The sequence below is a fragment of the Diprion similis genome, chromosome 1, assembly GCF_021155765.1.
Source record: "Diprion similis isolate iyDipSimi1 chromosome 1, iyDipSimi1.1, whole genome shotgun sequence".
NCBI classification, from domain to species: domain Eukaryota; kingdom Metazoa; phylum Arthropoda; class Insecta; order Hymenoptera; family Diprionidae; genus Diprion; species Diprion similis.
This window is the reverse complement of record NC_060105.1, coordinates 4,710,782-4,731,413: the sequence shown is the minus strand read 5'-3', so window position 1 is coordinate 4,731,413 and position 20,632 is coordinate 4,710,782. Positions and strand designations below refer to the sequence as shown.

Here is a 20,632-nt window from a genome sequence, read left to right as displayed (position 1 = left end):
TCGCAAATAATAATCTCGGAGTCACGTCACATCCCAATGCTCTTAAAAAGTTGTTACCACTGCTCGTCTGTGTAATAGTGATATTCATAGGATCGAAGCGACACTGTCCATAACATAACCTAAAATGTTGTGTAGACAACTAATATTTTCAGTCTTAAAAAAAAAGTCTTTATACTCAAGGGTGCAGGCAATCCACGTAGCATTTGGATATACAGATAAATGTTGTAATGTAAAAGAATCAACCGTTTGCAATGGCATTGCTAGCCGAGAACGTAACCTACAAATTATAAAAAGATTCAAACACGCAGGAAAAAATTCGAATAAAAAGGTACAGTCGATTTCTGTAACGTCTGTTATACTACTGAATTAATTAACTCGCTAATTATACTGTGCTGCTGTATTGAAGGATGAAAATCTGTATACTTCTACACTGTTCCGTTTTCAAATGTAGAATAAAATTCTTTATTGTGGATATAGCAATCTGAAGAAGAAGATGATGAAGATGATGATGATGTTGCACAACAAGACAAAACTTTACCTACAATATCCGTGCGCGTAACATCTCTTCGTGCAGATCTTATACTCAAAGCTGGATTAAATATTGCCAGAAAGTAAGCAATAATTGGAGTTCTTTCTTTGGCAATATACACAGTGACAAATTTATATACTGCAATTCAATAGAGCTTGCGCTTCCCACAGAAATAATTTTTTAACAGTCTATGAATTTCATTTCGTTACTCATCTTATTACAACGTTTGCTAATATTTTTCAACAGTAAAGTGGAAACAGCATTCTACGAAAGCAAAATACGAATTAATGGGGAGAAACTACTGAAGAAAAGCTGTCAGGTTGGCCCAATTTTATTCTTCAAGTGTGAAATCGTTCCTGAATATTAATAATTTGCTCATTTCTTTTGCACTCTTGTAGGTGTACATTGGGGATGAAATTGATTTGATACATGGTCCTAGTCCTACGAACCCAAAATTTTTAGTGGTATCACGGGTTCAATTATTACATGCAAAAGGAGATAATGAGAATGAAAATATACGTGTTAAGTTAACGAAACATAAATCTCTAGTTATTGAAAATTACGATGATCCTTGGAAACCAACAGCATCTACTGACAGCATCTCCCAACAGCTAAGCTAACCGCACTGATAATTTGAATTTTACATTTCTTAATTAAATATCTTGTAGGGTAATAGATCCAATTTTCAGAAAAAAAAATTCTTATTCAACTTTAGGTCGCAACTAGGAATTGGTCTAATTGTACATGCATAATGTTTACAGAATAAAATATCATCTACTGGAAGTTGTGCGATAATATAACCTACCAGTGTATTGACATAGTCATAATTCTTCAAAATTACTATCGTGGTACCTTAATTTTTTTTTATTAGCAATTTGTTTAAGTTACAAAAAAAAATATTGTAACTTTCTGATTCATATCACATCACATTCATATTCATATGTTATTAACATTGTATGTTCACCCATTTTTCGGCATGTCTGATTGTAGCAATTTTTCCAATACACGCACGGACTGGAAAACATAAATATTAAAATTAAAAAAGTCTTTGGACGCTAGATTCAAAATTTTTATCTTTCAGTAATATATTTTAGTCTCATAGCTGAATGATATATTTCAGGTACAAATATTAATGCTTTATCGTTATGAATATTTTATGTTAGTGGTACGGTGACTTACATGTGAAACCGTGAGAATTCCTTTTTCTGGAAGAGCACGGAGGTTGAACATAACTTTAGATACGTCACAGGTTGAGCTTATTGTCTGAAAAGTGAAGTATGAAAGTTAGTCATAACAATTTGAGAATCAAACCGCACCTTTCAGAGTAAAATTAAAATACCAATGGTGATTATTTTATAAAAATACAGCATAATAAATATGCAATGGAATGTTAGGAATTTCTATCAAGTTTTCCCTGTAATGCATATTTCATATACTAATATCAAATTCTATCAATTAACTACAGGACCATTTTCAACAAATATGTTCGCCATTTTTTGAGAGGGGGCAACAATGGCTGAAAAATGTGACTTTCGGTTTTTGTGTATAGAGGCCCTGTTTCGGCACGAGAGTTCCCTAGAGAAAGAAACGAAGGGCCGTCTATCTCTCTTTACTGCCAAGCAACATAATTCTCTCTATTATTCAAATTTGTAATTTTCAATATGTTGAATATGTTTCATTATGGACAATTTTACAAACAGATCGAATTATGAATCAATAGACCAAAAAGAGGTGGGGCGTCTAAAATCGTCCAAAAATGCGAATGTATTTCTTGAATGGCCCCTACTGTTATTCTCTCACCTTTACAACGAAATCGACATCATTCTTATTTAGAAATGGTAAAATTGCAGCAGCAAGTTCAGGATGTTTCATCTCAAAACAGAGTTTTATGATTGGCTCAAGATTTAATTTTTTTGCTACAGGACACGAGTGCAAGAGACAAATTGTTGTCACACATTCGTCGAACTGCTTTGGAGAAAGAACAGCTTCTGTTTTCCTGAATGGTTCCCATATTATTACCTCCCAAGCCTTAGTGTAGCCCTTACAACCTATCGTGTAGCTTTCAGTTGATAATTTAGGTAAAATTTTTTCTAGTTCTCTGATCTGCAAGGAAAATGACAATAATTTAGCAGATTTGTTGACGAAATTTAACAGAGTTAAGAAAAAGTAATTTGCATGAAGAAACAAATGGACGATAATGAGTAGGTATAATTAGATGCATCTGTTATACATACCATACACATTTTTGCCATAGCACTTAATGCCCCATCCCACAAAGTATAATCTTTTATTCCAAAATCCAAGCACATTTGTAAAATAAGGACGAGTGCCTCTGGCAAATGTGCATGACTTCTAAACAACATTTGCACCAGTTCCTGTTTTGGAGAACTTTCAAATCTATGCATACTGAATGCCAGTCCTAGTCTTTCCAATTCACTTATGTACTGCAGTGACTTCATGTACAGTCTGCAAATTAGTTCAAGCATTTTGTAATCAGCACGTAAAATGAAATGAAACCATAACAATGTAAATTTAGGAAGTCAACACTGATATATTATATATATATTAAATAGTTAAATTACTTGATGCTTTGCAAGTCTCGTTTAGTAAGATCTTGTACTGTTGCCGAATCAGTGATAGCCAAGAGTACATGTAGAGCTCGGAATTGAGTTCCAGGTCTAAAGGAAACATCGTTTGTCGTACCAAATCCGATGTTGATCAAGTAATTTGCAGACATCACTTTATCTCCCCATTCAAGCAGATAACATGCCCTATGCAATGAATGATATATCAAAAAAAATCAAGTATCTCCAATAATTTTTCAGTTTTCTTCAATACACTTCAATTTTTTATTCACTACAACCTACCTCAGTAGATTATCGTCATTGATGACATTGTCTTCAGTTTGAGATGATATAGCAGCAATGTTATAAGTGATGCTGTCATCCAATTTTGAACCACTGTCGCTCGGCTGTAACCATTCCTCAAGTAATTCTAATCGAAGTTGTATGATGTTGAGGGAAAAAATTTTTCCAAGTGCATTCACAGCAGAATTAATATCAGGTCTGTTCTCAGTAGCTCCTCGACATCTTAGTACTATACTTTGATCCATGTATAGCTTACGCACAAGTTGCTCTGGAGAAAGGACCAGTTGCAGATAATCACTACTACCTAATCCATGTGTATATAAAATGTGTTTAGCGGTAAGTTGAAGATATTTAAATTTGATTTTCTGTGGAAAAAATGGTTTTGTATTATTAATATCGAAAAAACAGTCACTGTTAAAATGTTTAAATAAATCTAGCTCTGTTCACCTCTATCATTGCTTCGTCGGATTGTGCTGATGCTCGAGCCCACTTCTGAGCATGAGCATAACACTCTTGGGCAGCTGCTGCTTGATCTGCCCCTGGTGGAGTATGATTAACGACATAGTAAAGAGCAGCCATGCCATAATAAAGTGCATGCTGATCTCCCATATGTTGAATACACGCTTTGATATCTTCGAGCAGGGCAGGATTCTTTAAATGGACCAGCCATTCACTGGAATTTTTTGTTTTAGATTCATCTTTCAAGTCCCAGACTTGAGATACACTTCCTTTTATAGCCACTGAACAAATTACGTAAACTTGCAAGTTCAATACTGTGGCTACTTCTAGCCATTTTTCGTAAGTCGATAAATTCAATTCTGGAGCTGAAATTTCCATAATGTTGGTAATTACTTTTTGCTCAGCACAGGATAAATTTAATCTCGAGGTTGTCAAAATTACTTATTAATTTCCACTGGTCAATTTTTGGCAGAAAAGGAAACCTCCACTTTGCTATTGTTGGCAGAGAATTATTCTCCTGGCAGAGTTGGACCCATTCTTCGCATTCTATCTGCGTTGGTGAGCTGAAATAGAAATATTGAAGAAATGAGTTGATTTCCGGGATTATAATATTGATTCTGTTATGTAAGATACATTTTCTTCAATCTATTTTGAGTACGTGTATCTAAACTGCCTGAATTATGTTTATAAAAGGACATAACTCACCCACATCGAACATAGTTTTGTAAAAAACAAAGATGATTCAATAGCTGCTCGTTATTGTTCCCAAGTAATTCCATGATTAAGAGAAACACTTCATAGTGATAAAAATTAATCTGCAATAAAATATTATTGAGTTTTTAATGGTTTATTTTTCACTTTGAGTAACGATTTTTTAAACAAACCTTTGGCCATATAATGGCGAGATGATTCTTCATAGCAGATTTATCTTCTATCATGGCAGCTACTTGCTTGCAGTTCTTTTGAAGCATAGTAATGTCATCTTCGTTGATTCTTAATTCTAAAGTATTGCGTATTTTATAGTGAATAGTAAACATACATTCTGCAGTAAAAAATGTTAAGGAAACTATGAATCACCGATTTCAATGGGGAATTTTCATGGAAACAATTCTTGCTTTTCATATATGCATAACGTGCAGCAGTTTGCAGTTGAAGGGTGGGATGGCCAAATGGTGTGCCATCATTATGTTCTTCAGGAGAGCAAAAAGACTGTGTCAAAATTTGATTAATCAATTTAAAAGCAGAATCAAAAAGTATTTCGGAGAATCTTTTAAGCTTTTTTGTTTTTTAACTTTGCGAATAAATTTTTGTCAGCCATATCGTTTTGCAAGAACGTGTGTACGGACTTTTAAAAAAATTTCAAGAAAAAAACGTATATTCAACATTTTGGCACTTACACCATTTTGCTGTGCCACCCTTCACTTATAGATATCCTTTAGCACGACAGACCTCACACAGTACCTTTGTCAACCAGCCCATAATTTATTTTAATTTTGTTCGAAACGAAAAAAGAAAACAAATGAACAAATTATCATTCCTCAAACTACTAAAATTTAAAATTAAAAAAAAAAATTCATGCAACTTCCCTACCGAGGGACTTCTGCTCACCGTTCTCACCGCTCGATTCTACAACTTTCACTGTAGGATTCCAGTACTTCAACAATACATCAAGATACAAGATGTAGCATTCATCAAGGTCGAACTCAAAATCAGCGCAGAACTCCTTGAGTAAATTGACAAATCCTGGTATCTTAGAGCGCATGAGTCGTTCCAAAATATATTGCTTGCCTTTTGTATCACTGGTAAATATTTCTGCATGCAAAAATTATCTTCTGAATTTAGCAGGAGCAAATTAAATAATAAAAGTACATCATCAATAGACAAGGCAATTTACCTTTATGATGAATCCCATAATCGTGTAGTTTTCGTTCCCAATAATGACGCACTCGAAAGTGTGTGAAATAATTTATATGCACGTCATTTTTCGATAAGCGACAATATTCATAGCCAAGATCTGCTACCGCACGTAGTCGTGAATAATCTGTTTGGTATCTAGTAAGTATGAAAATCAAGCTTTAAAGATACTAAAATTAACTGCTGTTTAGTGCTCAAAGAAGCATTTCCAAAATGGTTCACTTACGTTTTGCAAGCTGATTTTAACCATTTGAGAGAATCTTGCTCCGAAAACATGTAAAGACAAGACAAGCCAGACTGCAGATCCAATGTACGAGCACTGATTATTTTGTGCAGTAATGTCTGCAAGCAGTTGTCTCGAACTGGTTTAATAGCAACGACAACCTCGTCTTTAACAGTGGTTACGGAAGAGCAATGGGATACTAAATTATTTAAAATCTGAAGTAAAAAAAGGTCGTAACATTCCTTCGGGATAGTTTTCACTTTGTTTACTAGACTAATGAATTCATCTGAGCAATCTTTCTGAAATATTAAAAATCATTACTTGTAGTTCTTTTCTAAACGAATCGTGTTGTTCAGCCTAGTTGAAATTTGTCTAATGTTCAGTAAATTTTCAATCCCGTTCTTCTCTGTTGAAATATATTTCAGATACACACCTCAGCCAAACCAGTCGGGCCAGTATACCGCCTTTGATCTGAAAATATATGTTTCCTTCTTATATTGATATAAAATTGAAGTATCAGATAATATAATAATCATACTTAGGATACACAGTTTGCGTAAATAATAATATGTGTTTAAAAAATTTTGACAACCTTCCGTCAGTCAGTAATGCGTTCTTTCACAACTCGAAATGGTGAATAAAATATGAATAAATACTGAATAGTATAATGATTTGGACTATACATACAGGATAGATAAAGTTGAAATGCTTCCACGAAGAATGGTAACATCATTTCGTTGGAACACATTGCAGAGTCTGTATAAATTTTGTATAATCTCCACTTAAGTTTATCAGCTATTTCATTTCTCATATCTGTTCCGTCAATGTATAGATTCCTAGTTAAGTTGGAACTCATATTACTCCAGATCGTCGATAGTAATATCCCGGGCAATTCTCCTGAAGTACAACAAAGTGGTTGGAATGTGAGTAGTCTAAGATTGCCAGAAAGTAATAGAGAAGTAAACAGCGAGATACAAACCGATTGTACAATTGTCCAAAGCGGATGTCAAGATGTGTTTCAGACCGCATATTATTCTCAACTCTTCGATTTTCAAATCAAATATACAAGTTTGACATAATCTCTTCACGTAATGACATTCTTTGGCAGGGAAGGAACCAACCTCTTTAACTGCCCTGATAAATAACATTATTGTTTTCAAGAAACATTTTTTGACACATTTTACAAATATATTAGTAACATGATACTTTTTATGAACTATTCTGCTTACTCGATATAAAACTTGAGTACTTCTATATTGCGCCCAATCTCAAGTAACAAACATATCGCTAGAATTCGTGGTAATTCTAAAAGATCCGCTACCCTCACAGCTCTCTTATACACAGACCATCCGGATAATGTTTTATTATCTGATTCTGGGAGCACAAAATTAATTATTAAACATGAACAAGGATATATACATAAATCACCCCAAAATGCTTACCACTGCACAACTGTTTCAGGTAGTTTTGTAGAATGATTTCACGTTCAGTCTGGTATTCCGTTAAGGTTACAACTAGTCCAAATTCTTTACGCAGAAGACATATAGACTTTAATTCAGAAGCAGTGATCAAGATATCGTCACGCATGAATCTGTCAAAATTAGGCGTAGATACTGGAATATTTCTCAACTTGTCTTGAACTGAGGATATCACTTCTGCGTAGTAGTCGGCACTATTGTTCACTTCCTGAAAAAAATTAGCAAAGATTTGAAAGTCATAAAATTGTAATTACCAAAGCTGAAATCATTACAGACAAATTGATAAGTCATGTTGCCCATAATTTGGGGACTGCTTATGGAATTTGCATAAAACAGAAAAATAATATCGAGAACTTAAGAGAGAGATTATACGAAATTATTAAAACAAATTACCTGGAATCTCAGACAAATGCTTATGTAATTTATAACTTGGTTACAACAATATGCTGCATCATCACAAGACAGATTATTTAGAATGTACATCGTTTGCATCAGGTCACTACAAATTTTTAACAAAATAAGCAAAAACTCACTTCATTTATTTTCAAGAAACTAATATTCGAATTATGATCATACAAAGTTTCAAACATACCCTTCGTTCAAAAAGAAATTGAGGCAGAAAGAAAGAGCTTGAGTCTTGAACCGCTGATTATTTTTCGTGACTTCCAATAAATCTTCGAGCATTCCATCACGGTTTTGTTTCACTATATATTGGGTTAATGCCTGAAATTGGAAGCAAATTCCAAGTCGCATAATAACCAGAATTTTAACGCCACATAACAAGAAAGAAAGATTTTATACTTACGTCTGTGACACCTATATGTTGATAGCCATATTTCTTTAATATCACTTTTAACGCAACTGAATTCCGTTCATTTCTTATAGCAGAAACCAGAGGATGCTTAATGGAGCTGCTAGCATCAACTAATGCCAGTATTGTAGGACTCCATGGTACTGACGCTTTCTTCAATACATCCACAACTTGTTGCAATCGACTCTATAAAAGTACAATAATTTACCACTGATATATAGATTTAGTTGTATGTAAATTACCGACAGTTTTATGAATAATTTACCTCTACATTGTGTATACAAGCAACGACACTAGCTATCTTTTGTTCCCACGGAGCCTCTTCCCAATACCACCATTCTTTTGTGGATTTCAATGTTTTCTACACCATAAATTGAAATATGATAAGATATTAATGATCACATGTCCTATTTTCACACGCAAAATACAACACACACCTGAATATAGAGTATCAATACATAATCATTCTTTAACGAATGATTAAGCATGTATTGATGTAGAAAGCTTTCAATGAAATGACCGACTTCTTGGGGATAAACTTTGTTCAACAACAAATGTGCTACTTCTATGGGCTCTCCCATATATGCTTTGATTTCTACAATTAATCTAAAATGAATGCATTAAACAATTATTTTTTTAGTGGTTTCAAATTATACTGCTGACATACAAGTCGCTAGTGATACGACTACAAAATAATATTAATAGCGTTATATTATGCATATACATAAACCTGTGATTCTTTTTGAGTTCCATCAAATCAGTCAAGGCTTGAATAACCTCAGTTAGATGTTGTAATGGTGAATGTTCAGTCGTGTACTGTTCATTTAATAGTGAAAACGATTGAGATTTTTCAAGATTGAGCAGCTTCATAAAGCTTTTACAGAAATCGAGTCCATTCTTTGGCCAGTTACTTTGATCATATTTTTGAAATAATTTCGCCCGTTTGTATCCCCATGTAATTATTTCTGTCAAACCATCGGGAAAAACGGATAAAATTGAAGGCACGAAGTGAAGCAGCCATGGCCATAACTCGTGCTGGAGCAGCCCATCCGGAATTATCTCCAACATGTCTCTAACAACTTCTGTGGTCACAAATTCTGCTAAAGTACACCAATGTCGTACCCATATCAGAGCTGCAACTTTCAATTCACTCTGGCAACATATCAATATTTTATTGTATTTTTAATCTGATTAAACTTACTGAGCTAAACACGGAATGTAGAAGCACACGAGGTGCCAAATGAAGGTATTTTTTGTAAGAACTTACATTCATGAGGTAACTTTTACACATATTAAATAAATCTGCTTCAAAAAACTGGGGCCAATTCCCGATATCTTCGTTGCTACATGTGATAGTATTTTCTCTAGTTTGTTGAATCATTTCATAAGTTTCAATTCTGAGTAAAGTACTGTTCAGGATAAACAGGTATTCAGCTATCAGAACATCACTTTTTTTCTGAAAAATAATTCGTTAGTACAACGGGTGAAGAAAATCTTCCATAAAACAACTCTAATTCCTTTATACCTATGGGTATGATTACCTCTGCATCTGTCATCAACCGATGTTGCGCGTACGAGATCAGCTGCTTGGCATGCTCAATGTCAGAAGTGCTAGTGTTGTGACAATATTTGAAAATATCTTCAACGTTCTCAATTTTATCAAGAGTATTGAATAATTCTTTCAATACATTTGATCTGACGCTGTAATCTGTGGCAGAATACAACTGCTGTGAAAGTACAGTGGCCCTAGCGCAGTGAATTGCATTCAAACTCAGGTGAAACCGCTTGGCAAAACTTTCAGCCTCATCATATTTGCCACGCTTCAATAATCTCTGCATACGAAGCTCTGGCAGTTTATCTTCCACTACTTTTATTTTAATGGTGTCGATAACTGATGAAATCTTGCTGGCTCCTTCTAAGAAAATTATTTCATCCATAGTAGTGCTATCTAAACTGACCAAATAGGTCATTGTTGGAACTTCAAGATTGAATTTGACTTCAAAACCTGAAAGTATTTTAAATACAGTACAATTTTAGACTAGTGATAAATTTAATATCTGAGAATTTCTTCAGGCAGTTCTTACCAGGAAACGAAACAAGCTGCATAAATGTAGTAGCACTGCCTGCTTCTGCCGTTAAGAGAATGAGAATTCGAATCGGACAATTGGCCTGATCTTCAACAATTTCTATGTCCGATGCATGTCCGTCCCAAACTTTTTTTGCAAGAAGCGTTGAGGAACAGACAATATTTATCGCTCCGTCTGTACGTAGACATAGTAATAATCTAGAGTTGAGAAAGAAAAAAATGAAAAATTTCGATTATCGAACAGAGTTGAAAATCTGAGATTATTTTATAAAAATCATAGCTTTTGAGTACCTATAGTTATGAGCTAGTATTAAAAAATACATCTCACCTAGTATGTTTGAAACATTGTAATTTGACATATTTGTAAGGTAAAGCATTCAATGAACAAGAACTCCCGCTTGGCCAAATAGATAACAGGTTGCTACGAATCATAACTACCGACTGTTTTTCATACAAAACACCAATTTTGCTAAATATCACCTGAAATTCAAAATAAATTCAAGTTCCTGTAGTAACATGTTACATTTGAAAAAACTATCTACTTGAATTGAATAATACATTGCATTACTTCTTGAGGGTTGTTTTCTCTGAACAATGGAGAACACTGAACGTTCCGTGTAAGTTCTTCAAGCCTTCCAATATCATCCACATCAAGTACAGAATTCATGACTTCCTCAGTGAACCCTGACATTCTAGAAATAGATGTGTGTATGCTAAACAATCACTATATCAAGTGAATCAGAAGAGTTTGTATGAAAATGTGAAAATCAATAACAACTATAGGATGAATTAGTGGACATAATGTATTAATTCATACTTGTAAATGTGTCCTTTAGAAGAAATGAGTAATAAATCTGGCGCAGCGTTTGAACTGACTTGGAAAAAAATGTTCAATATAACTTCATCTGGCATATGGTGATCCTGAATAACATTCCTGAAGAAATTAACGAGCTTATTAGGTTTGATGGTGTATGTAGTTTTAAAAAATGTATACATATGTTTAAAAAAACTCTGTGGCTGTACGTGCATCCTCATATCTTTTTGTGGTTCTCCGTGAATAGCTATGGTAATAAAGACACAGAAAGGATCGCATTCCATAATTCTTGGAAGTAAAATATGTACCTGAAGAAAACCAATCGCCCACCAGCTTCCAGATTCAAACAACATAGAGTTCCATTAGTTGAAGTGACGAAGAGAAAAGAAGAGTTCTTTGAGAGACGATACGACGTTATCAGAGAATCAAACCCGATACATACTCTTATTCCTTGGGCTGTATTACTATCAAAAATGATAATCGACTTGTCTACCGCTATGCATAGTGTAGAGTTCTGTATAGATGCAATAACCCGTGGATTCTCGATGACCTAAACAAATAGAATAATTATTACACAAAAGCTTACCAAGAAATTCATTTTTTATTAAGCGCATTTAAAAATAAATAATGAATCGATAACCTCGTCATCTGCTTCGATAGTGGCAAGCGTAATTGTTTCGTAAACAGAATCAGAGCTCTCTGCCACTGTTCGGCTGATTCCAAAATTGACGGTTTCATCTTCAGTATCAAATCCTGCGGATACCTTGTTCCACAGAGCCATAGTTTTGTTCAGTAGGGCCGAGAAGGTTTTCAAAAAAACTTATCTCTTCACTAAATTGGTCACTCCAGTAAATATTACCAATGAAATCACTGAAAGTAAACTTTTAAAAACTCTTGTCAAGCAGACCGTTGATGAAGTTTGAATTTCGACAAGATGGTATAAAGCCCATTTCAAATATATCAACAGTAATCTATACTCCGTTTTACAAATCTTTATTTGTTATTGGACAAAACGCGCACATCATGGCGCAGACTATTTTTCGTCTAACTATATTCGAAACAGGTAGCCATGTTGATACCGAAGTGTCGTTCTCCTAATGTTGTCAACAATTTTTTATCTCTTTTGCGTTGCAGAGTTCGGTATGTATAGAGTTCAGTGGTTCGTGGGCAGCTTTGTTTTTGCCTTATGAAGTCTTTAGCGCTACCAGCTAATTTCGGAACGCACCCCATGTCGGTAATGCAGAGTCAGCCTGCAGCTCTACAATTAGCCAACTTTTAAATGATACTGTGTAAAAAATTACTGAAACATTTCACGTGTAAATTTTTTTCCACCGTAGAATTAATGACGAAAATACAACTTCATGGGAATTAACGGTCAAAACTGTTTGTTTAAATTTGCTGATGTTTCGGTCAAAGTAAAGGTCGACCTTCCTCTGAGCCTACAAAAAAATGTACAAATACGATTTTGTATTTTACAGGGTCCTAAATGTTAAATTTAGCAACAATAAATTACAATGTTTGTAATTTCAACAAAATCGGAACGAAAAAGGTGGTAACAACTTGGAAGTGCAGTACAAAAAACCAAAGCTCAAGCGAAAATAAATGATAAAGTCAGTTGCGAATATTACAACGTTCACTGATTACAATCATTATTAATTTATAGAAGTTGAATGGGAGCAAGAAAAATTTGGAGGTCAATACCACCTTCGAATTGTACAAGCAATTGCAAATGCAATTACTAGAAAGTGACGGTGATGCGGATGTAAGGGCATGTGTAGCACCTGCAAATGTAGTTTTACATGCAATCGTTGACTGAATACGGAAGACGAACTTTTCATTCATACTGATCTTAACTCAAATGTTAATCCTCTATGACAAAACAATTTCTAATTCGATAAATGAATGTTCTTGTCTCATTCAGGCATGGGCAACTTCTCAGTGCGTTACACTGCTACTGAGATTCAATTCCCTAAGTTCAGATATAAATAATAAAGAATTGGGGAAATATTAAAATTTTATAACTAGAGCCATAAGTAATTTGTAAAACATATTCCTGAGATTTAAAGGTATTTCAAAATTATGGCCATTACCAATGGGACATTACGTAGATGACCAATCACATTATGAAACTTTTCAGATAACACAATCAGACTCTATGAATCTTGAATATTTTAGGCACTGACCACTTCATCATGCAGTCATAAAAATACGTTAATAATATGTTATCCAAAGCTCTAAAATAGATACGTTACATTATTATAAATTTGAGATAGTTACTGTATGTTGAAAATATCCATAAATCAAATTGTATTACCATGATTTCTATGTGATAATTTCTCCTTATCAAGCATACAATTTACAAATACGACGTGAGAAATAAATTAATGTTCAATTCATTATTTTGGTGCATATTTCATCATGCCATATTGACATTGATATAAGCTACCTTTACTTGATTACTGAATGTCTTTCTTGTCCTTCGACGGTAGCGTCAGTTTAAGCACACGTATGTCACGACTAGAGTAGGTGGGGTGTTGTTCTGACAACATTATTGGAGTAATTTTAAACTTCTTCTTAATTGCTTCAACAAATTGGCTCCAAACTGGTTTCTGATTTGGTGTGTCTCTTTCTTCCTGTGCGAGTAATGCATATGTGTCATTTGTAGCTTCACACAGCCTTTTTAGCATATCAAGGAGTGGTTCTATTGACTGAAATTTATAATAAATATGAACACAATTTCACAAAATTATGCAACGATAAGGTACCCTACCGATAGTAGAGTACTTAGAACTTGAATACTCAATCTCAGGGCAATTATATAATGCAAGCATTGAATTTGTAAGTATCTATTGTCTTTTTTAAAACAGTTATACGTTATTTTCAGCTGTTGATAAGTCTTTACCTCTGTGTAATACACACAATCTGCCAGTAAGACAATTTCAGGCTTAAAATCTACAACAGGGTGTTTACTCCAATCAAGTTCTTCAGCTCTAGCAGATCCACCAGATCGTTTCCACACATCTTTGTTCATTTCAATATTATTATTCAGTGCTGGCAGTACATTGGCAAGGTCTGTAAGAACAACTTCAGCCCTGGAATGATTATAACTAATGTATCACAAAACAAAGCAGCAAAGCCTTGTTTTTATCCATGAGACGATCATATACGAGAATCTAATCAGTAATGTCATACCCAAGACATGCAGCGGTCATTCCGACACATCCGAGACCTGCACCCAATTCCAGTACTTTTTTACCAACAAGCCAGTCTTTTCCTAGTCTGTTCTCACTGCATAATACGTCAAGATACTTGGCCAAAACTATCGAAGCATCCCATACAACACAACTAACGTCGCCTACTTCTTTTTGATATAATGTCAACGTAACTTTTCGACTTTCCACTTCAAACTCACGTGTAAAAACGTCGTTCTCATTGGCCATTGCAGAATTTCAATCACCAATACCTGTGGAAAGATTCGGCTTTGTTAACAATCATATAATGTCAACGAGAATTCGCTCATGATTAGAAATTTAATTAAGAACTACCCGCGATTTAAGAAAAGATTTATACAATGTGAGTGATGTTTTTACAGCGAAAAGGCAACAATAGGGAAAATAACATTTCAATATAGTTAGTCAGTAAGCAATTTGGAAGATACTGAGATTGAGTGGATGCAGGAACATGCTTAACCTGTAACCACATTTCATGAAAGACTGTAAGTACTTCTGCGGGTAAATTCAATCTACAATTCAACTCTGAAATGGAGAACGATTATCAGTGAGCAATGTGCGGTTAACAGGGAACTAAATACTTGGTATAACGTCATTTTACCGAGCACGTGTTACTTTCGCGTGACAGCAGTCAACAAGTTGTATGGCGTATGTGCGGAATTGTGGGTAATCGGAAATGCGAAGGACCGTGAAACAAGTGAATGACTTGCTCATAGAAATTTCCATGCCACGCATATTTGGTAGCCGTTTTGTATAATGTTGTATAAATATTCGTACAATATTTTCTCTCTTTAAGTTAAATTTAACTCCGAAGAAGATAGATTAACTCTATGAGTTCTATGACTCTATCTTTTTCGTCTCGTGCGTATCCATTGCTAGGCGCCGGCCCTTAGAAGTCTCACGACCATCGCTTGGATTCATGTATGCTATGTGTATTCTACTCCGTGGTGTGTATGTATGCACATTTGCGACATTTTCTCCAGGACAATGTATCCAGAAATCAATACACCTTGTGCAGGCGCAGGCGCGGTGTTAAATACGCGCAACGCACGTAACACACAACGATGGAATTGTCAGTGTGTTTTATAATTATTGACAGAAAGTATCCCTGTTAATTGTTAAACTGACTTACCTTCAGTTTATAGTCTTCCAGAGGAATCAATTTATTTGTTAAAAATGGCTCGCAATATACACGGGAAAGTTTATTTGGGATACGAAGATGAATGTGTTACAGAAAAGTATCGCTGTCTCGTGAATTTTACAACAAATAAAATCGGCGGTAAACCGGTGAGCATTCCGCAATTTATTAAGAATTATACTTACTAGCAATCTATATTCTTCCAAAGTCATTTTTTATAAACAAACAAAATGAAAACATTAATTTAATGCCTGATTATTTTTGCCTGAATGAATTGAGTATATACTCCTGCGTTTAATGTCTTTCATGTAAAGCTAACGAATTTTCACCGCAACCTGCAGGATTGGCACTCCAGCAAAACGTCAGATTCATCACCTCGATGCAGCCTCTGTGGTCTGCAACAATTGTTAGCCCTGCAAGTCTATGCGCCTTTAGAGAACTCCAAGTACCACCGTACGCTGTACATATTCACGTGCATTAATCCAAACTGTTGGAACCAGAATGAAAGCTGGACTTGCATTCGAGTACAATCAATCGAAGATACGACTAGCATAAATGCTTCAGCTAGTAGTAGCGTTCGAGCAGATTCAGCGACAAACTGGTTGTCTGATGCAGATGACTGGGGAAATGATTCGAATGACAATATGACAGAGCAGAATGGAAATAACGTAGCATTTAATCAAAAGCAATTTAATCTTTCTTCATGGAACAAGAGCTTGGATCAAGATTTTAGTAATGATTTTTCAAAGCTGCATGTTGACGACCCTAATGCCAACAGGTTTGTTCAGAAATTTATTAAATATGTTCAGACGTAGATGTAAGTAGTGCTTTTAATTTCACTGGTATGATAATTTCGAGTGAAAATGTGTTAATTGTAGCCCTACAGGTATAGAAAGTCCTACAATCGGTGGAGGTGGAGCAGTAGGAAGATTGGATTCGCCTCATGCTTCTGCCGAGATAGAAGGTGAAGAAAATGAAGTAATCTGCATTGATACACCGACAAAGCCGCAACACGATCTGATTAGTCTACTGCACGAAGTCACACCCCTGCCCGTGCAGCATGTGGAATCAAAAGATGACGTTTGCCTGACATTCGCAGAAATATTTGTCTTTGTTGAAGAGGAAGATTGCAACTCTCACGTGCCACAGCATGTTCGTGATTTACTTCTTGAATATCAACAATCTAACCCTGACTCCATTCCTACTTCTCCCGTTGAATCTGGAGCTGGCAAGGCGACGGATAGTGCTCTAGAAAAATATGAAAAAGGAATTCCAGTTCATGGAGACGAAATGTTCCATGATTTTATGTCTAGGCTACAGATGAATCCTGGACAGATTCTCAGGTATTGTTTATGCAAAAAATGGTAATCAATATGTTTACTTTAACGTCCCGGCAAATTGCCTTAGGAAAAGAGTTTTATCTACAAGTTTTCCTTAGTAAAAATCGTATCTTCTCTCAAGTTGTCCATTCATTACTTTCTCGATTTCATTGCTGAGCTCTTTTTATACCAAATAAAAAATTACGTAACAAATCTGTAAAGATATACTTATTTATCACTGTTTCAGGTACTCACGAGATAATAATGCTGTGTTGCTACCATACCCAATGTCAGGGGGTGTCGGTAGATGCAAGCATTGTGGAGAAGAGATGACATTTGAATTACAAATATTACCGACTGTGATACCAAAACTAAAATTGGCCACTCAACAGGATCAAGATTTCCAGATTGAGTTTGGGACAGTTTTAATATACACTTGTTCGCACAGCTGTTGGTCCTCAACAGATATATACAGAGATGAGACAGTTATTGTGCTACCAGAAAAGTTAAGTTAATTTTCGAAAGAGGTCTGACTGAGAACAATATTTTAAAAACGTACACTAGGTAAAATATCCAGTTAACTTTCTAGGAGATACCGTCCAATACTCGGTATATACCTAATAGAACTGCTACCGAATAGCAAAGGTAATTTAAGTCAAGGGTAATCTGTGGTCCGCTCACGAACCCTACCTCTAGCCATAAATGTTCCTGAAACAAGATTCAGTATCTTTTGCTTGTTAGAATGTTATTCTTCAAACAAGCATCTACTATGTACTATTCAGATGACATATATACACAAATATAAATCAGAACAACTACATGTAATTGTTTAATGCTAGTAGTAGCTAAAAGTCTTTTCATTGACTATGCAGATACCAATGGGTTTTTTAAAAGTTGGCAATGAAAGTTAATTGTAATCGACGGATCTATCAGATTCATTCATAGCTACACACCAGCGTAACTTTGACAAGCAATAGTTAGTAAATTTTCCAGTGTTACTGATGAATATTTCGTAGAAAATCTACAACACGAGTCCACAACGAGAAGAGTGAAAAGATATTTTAAATTATTCTAGTAATTTTAGGATAAGGTCTAGTCAGTTTAATGAAAATTAAATCTAATTTATCTTCCATCTCTGAAATTCCTTTCAAATTGAGAAAACGAAAGCTATTTAAAATGTATACAACAGTGTATAAGGTTAAGTTCAAATGTATGTACATAGGTATACAATGAATATATCTGTTGATTAGTTTATTTGTTGAAGGACAAAATTATCTTGGTAACGTGATATTCTATAACCTGTACCAAGTGTTCATTATTAAAAATACCTCCAATAAAACAATTACTTCTTTATTTTGCATCTACCATTCTGGGTAAAATAAAAATATTCTACAATAATCACCTTTGACATCGAATTTACTGTTTGTAATTTGACATCGATTCTTCTGAGACAATTCTGATGATAGTTAATATGAAAGATGTGCAAAAGTTTCATATATACTAATATTTATTAAATCAAATGAAGCTTGTTAAGTAAATATAAAATAAATATGTAAATGGGTAATGTACAGTATACAACATTTCAAGTAGTCACACCACATGCTGCAAGTGGGAGAAGGTGATTAGCCGATCACTTATTTTGTCCCTCTAATATAAGTTCTTAAATCATGCCTACAATGATTCATTTTCAAACTTTTAACCTTTTCAGAAATTCTTTTTAAGAGGATGTTCAGGGAAGTATCCATGCTGTGCGAACATTTTTTTTGCAATTATTCTGTACAAATCATCGCAGTTTCCTTCATCTCCTAAATTTATTTCCTCATTATTTTTCTTCACTCTCCTGTGGGCATTCCAGCAAATACTGTGTACCATAACAATCTCCTTGTCCGAGAGTGCGAGGCCGATGCAATAGGAGCGCGATGCTCTGCCCAGAGCTGCAGTCATCATGTAAACGTCTATCGCCATGTTGGCTAGCCTGTGTAATTCCATATGAGCATCGCTAACTTTTGTCCCATGTGTAATCAGCATTTTTTCCGTCGATTCGTGCAACCAGTGAACTGCAGCCTGAAGCAATTTTGCGGAGACTTGGAGAGACGGGTGCAGATGTTCATCCAAAGCGAGGTCTGGCACACCGCTTGACCAAAATGCTTCTCTGAACATGAATGCAGGAAACATGAATGGATTCCTGTACTTTTGAATAGTATGAGAATTAATCAACCCTGAGTGATGAAGACCCATTATAGCTATATATGTATGTAAATCTATACTCGATTCATTGTATAACACTAATCCGAGGGCATCCAGATAAATTCGTTCATACGGACTATCCTTAAGGTAAGTTTGCCTACCAAGCAATTTCAGTCCCTCTAAAATTTGATGTACACATTCATTCATCGAGTAAGCTGCAACAATGGCACTTTCTACACTGCAGTTTTGGTCTTTGTACTCATCAATCAATCCAGTCGTCATGTAGGTCATACTCTCAATTGCATATAACGCAGTGCTCATTTTAGCAATAATTTCTTTTGCAAAATCATAAGTCATTATTTGTTTGTCATAGTGTTTTTTTTCAATTGCATACTTTGTTAAGATGTTAATGAAATCTTTCAATATAGCTGCCGCCTGCGATCCTATACATTCTTTACCCAAAGTGATTAAGTCTACCGCAATTTTTGGAGCACCTCCAATTGCTCCTAATACGTTTTCTCTCGGCACAAGGGTCTCTGCAAAGTCCACTTTGAATACTTCTAATCCTTGTTGACCAATTTTTTCAACTTTTGTTGAACTATCGATTCCGCCATTTTCGCGTTCAACGATAAATATGGTAGGTGTATTTGGCTTATGTAGCGGGTCGTCGGTTTCTGTACAATTAACGAGAACAATAAAACAGTTGGCGTTATTTCCATTCAAGACATGAACCTTTTTAGCATTGAGCTTGAAGTATTGGTTGCCCTCCATTGCAACTGCTGTAGCATTAATTGGAGCCGCATCGATATTTGTATTGTCTTCAGCCAATGCAAGAGTTGGGATAAGTTCGCCGCTTACGATCCTTGGTAGAAATTTCTGTTGCTGTTGGTCGGTACCGTATTTTAAAATTATTTCCACTGGTTCAGTGCGGCTCATCACATAAGAAGCTAAAGAGGGGTGTTTACCAACTACTTCAATCAATCTGGCATATTCTGTAGTATTCAATCCAATTCCCTTATATTCCTCGGGGATGGTAGCACGAAAAACGCCAAAATCCTTGAGCTGCTCCACTAGATCGTTGGATATCACATTTATATTTGACTCCCTGGCTTCGAGGTAGCGTTTGACGCAGTCTTCAATTGGCGCGAGCCATGCGTTGAACTGATTTTGCCTCTCGTTTGGTTGAACTTCGGGATAGGCAAGTAGGTCGTTATCGAATCGTCCGATAAATAAATTCTTGGCGAAAGGTTCTCTCTGCGGTTTTTTCAGTGGCAACGGCGCCAATTTACATTCGTAACCCGTTATTATGTCCTCTGCTTCTTCCGCAGGCTGGGTGAAACGGCGGGCGGATGCGTAGCTGTACTTTAAGTACGACGTATGTCGCCTCAGCAACATTCTAGTCGTTAACATTTCATCAGTCGATTTATTACTTGGGTTTTTTCAACGAATCTTTCACTTTATCCGTGCAAAATTTGTTATAACCTCACAGTTTCGATTCGTCGTGATTCGTCGTCTGCCGAGTACCGGTTATAGCCTGTGGTTTGGTACGACGTTAGATTGACTACTGTATCAATTTT

The 20,632-nt window shown here is 35.3% G+C and overlaps 5 protein-coding genes across 5 annotated transcripts; 2 read left to right on the top strand and 3 right to left on the bottom strand.

Moving 5' to 3' along the window:
• Positions 1-12: 12 nt before the first annotated feature.
• Positions 13-1,254, top strand: LOC124408032 (mitochondrial transcription rescue factor 1). Its single transcript, XM_046884685.1, has 4 exons — positions 13-328; positions 478-611; positions 776-848; positions 928-1,254. The coding sequence occupies exons 1-4, from the start codon at positions 125-127 to the stop codon at positions 1,147-1,149; spliced, it is 633 nt and encodes a 210-aa protein (XP_046740641.1). The 5' UTR covers positions 13-124; the 3' UTR covers positions 1,150-1,254.
• A 96-nt stretch (positions 1,255-1,350) lies between these two features.
• On the bottom strand, positions 1,351-12,131 carry LOC124407909 (kinetochore-associated protein 1). The gene is made up of 32 exons (XM_046884518.1): positions 11,822-12,131; positions 11,490-11,731; positions 11,185-11,301; positions 10,936-11,059; positions 10,696-10,847; positions 10,366-10,565; positions 9,823-10,286; positions 9,549-9,737; positions 9,012-9,433; positions 8,719-8,887; positions 8,547-8,642; positions 8,276-8,467; positions 8,063-8,193; positions 7,864-7,969; positions 7,435-7,678; positions 7,222-7,366; positions 6,972-7,126; positions 6,680-6,889; positions 6,426-6,463; positions 5,996-6,291; positions 5,750-5,907; positions 5,464-5,667; positions 4,740-4,855; positions 4,561-4,670; positions 4,297-4,418; positions 3,844-4,220; positions 3,397-3,761; positions 3,112-3,300; positions 2,764-2,995; positions 2,330-2,632; positions 1,709-1,792; positions 1,351-1,543 (listed from the first exon to the last, which is right to left on the bottom strand). Exons 1-32 carry the CDS (start codon positions 11,960-11,962, stop codon positions 1,490-1,492), a joined length of 6,147 nt encoding a protein of 2,048 aa, XP_046740474.1. The 5' UTR covers positions 11,963-12,131; the 3' UTR covers positions 1,351-1,489.
• Positions 12,132-12,856: 725 nt separating this feature from the next.
• Positions 12,857-14,799, bottom strand: LOC124408027 (protein N-lysine methyltransferase METTL21D-like). Its single transcript, XM_046884672.1, has 3 exons — positions 14,374-14,799; positions 14,084-14,273; positions 12,857-13,889 (listed from the first exon to the last, which is right to left on the bottom strand). The coding sequence occupies exons 1-3, from the start codon at positions 14,619-14,621 to the stop codon at positions 13,638-13,640; spliced, it is 690 nt and encodes a 229-aa protein (XP_046740628.1). The 5' UTR covers positions 14,622-14,799; the 3' UTR covers positions 12,857-13,637.
• A 579-nt stretch (positions 14,800-15,378) lies between these two features.
• Positions 15,379-17,918, top strand: LOC124407984 (programmed cell death protein 2-like). Its single transcript, XM_046884619.1, has 4 exons — positions 15,379-15,698; positions 15,891-16,327; positions 16,428-16,892; positions 17,116-17,918. The coding sequence occupies exons 1-4, from the start codon at positions 15,588-15,590 to the stop codon at positions 17,381-17,383; spliced, it is 1,281 nt and encodes a 426-aa protein (XP_046740575.1). The 5' UTR covers positions 15,379-15,587; the 3' UTR covers positions 17,384-17,918.
• A 175-nt stretch (positions 17,919-18,093) lies between these two features.
• LOC124407961 (complex I assembly factor ACAD9, mitochondrial) lies at positions 18,094-20,628 on the bottom strand. The gene has a single exon (XM_046884574.1). The coding sequence runs from the start codon at positions 20,463-20,465 to the stop codon at positions 18,573-18,575; it is 1,893 nt and encodes a 630-aa protein (XP_046740530.1). The 5' UTR covers positions 20,466-20,628; the 3' UTR covers positions 18,094-18,572.
• Between the last annotated feature and the right edge of the window lie 4 nt (positions 20,629-20,632).

Excerpts from the sequence above, each read along its gene's own strand:
- LOC124408032 (XM_046884685.1), top strand. The coding sequence starts at position 125 with ATGTTGTGTAGACAACTAATATTTTCAGTCTTAAAAAAAAAGTCTTTA. Across the intron at positions 329-477 it reads GAAAAAATTCGAATAAAAAG|CAATCTGAAGAAGAAGATGA; the intron begins GTACAGTCGATT and ends TTGTGGATATAG. Across the intron at positions 612-775 it reads GGATTAAATATTGCCAGAAA|TAAAGTGGAAACAGCATTCT; the intron begins GTAAGCAATAAT and ends ATTTTTCAACAG.
- LOC124407909 (XM_046884518.1), bottom strand. The coding sequence starts at position 11,962 with ATGGCTCTGTGGAACAAGGTATCCGCAGGATTTGATACTGAAGATGAA. Across the intron at positions 9,738-9,822 it reads GGTTGATGACAGATGCAGAG|AAAAAAAGTGATGTTCTGAT; the intron begins GTAATCATACCC and ends ATTATTTTTCAG. Across the intron at positions 9,434-9,548 it reads GTAAAAGTTACCTCATGAAT|AGTGAATTGAAAGTTGCAGC; the intron begins GTAAGTTCTTAC and ends ATATGTTGCCAG.
- LOC124408027 (XM_046884672.1), bottom strand. The coding sequence starts at position 14,621 with ATGGCCAATGAGAACGACGTTTTTACACGTGAGTTTGAAGTGGAAAGT. Across the intron at positions 14,274-14,373 it reads ATGACCGCTGCATGTCTTGG|GGCTGAAGTTGTTCTTACAG; the intron begins GTATGACATTAC and ends TAATCATTCCAG. Across the intron at positions 13,890-14,083 it reads ATTGTGTGTATTACACAGAG|TCAATAGAACCACTCCTTGA; the intron begins GTAAAGACTTAT and ends TATAAATTTCAG.
- LOC124407984 (XM_046884619.1), top strand. The coding sequence starts at position 15,588 with ATGGCTCGCAATATACACGGGAAAGTTTATTTGGGATACGAAGATGAA. Across the intron at positions 15,699-15,890 it reads ATAAAATCGGCGGTAAACCG|GATTGGCACTCCAGCAAAAC; the intron begins GTGAGCATTCCG and ends CGCAACCTGCAG. Across the intron at positions 16,893-17,115 it reads AATCCTGGACAGATTCTCAG|GTACTCACGAGATAATAATG; the intron begins GTATTGTTTATG and ends TCACTGTTTCAG.
- LOC124407961 (XM_046884574.1), bottom strand. The coding sequence starts at position 20,465 with ATGTTAACGACTAGAATGTTGCTGAGGCGACATACGTCGTACTTAAAG.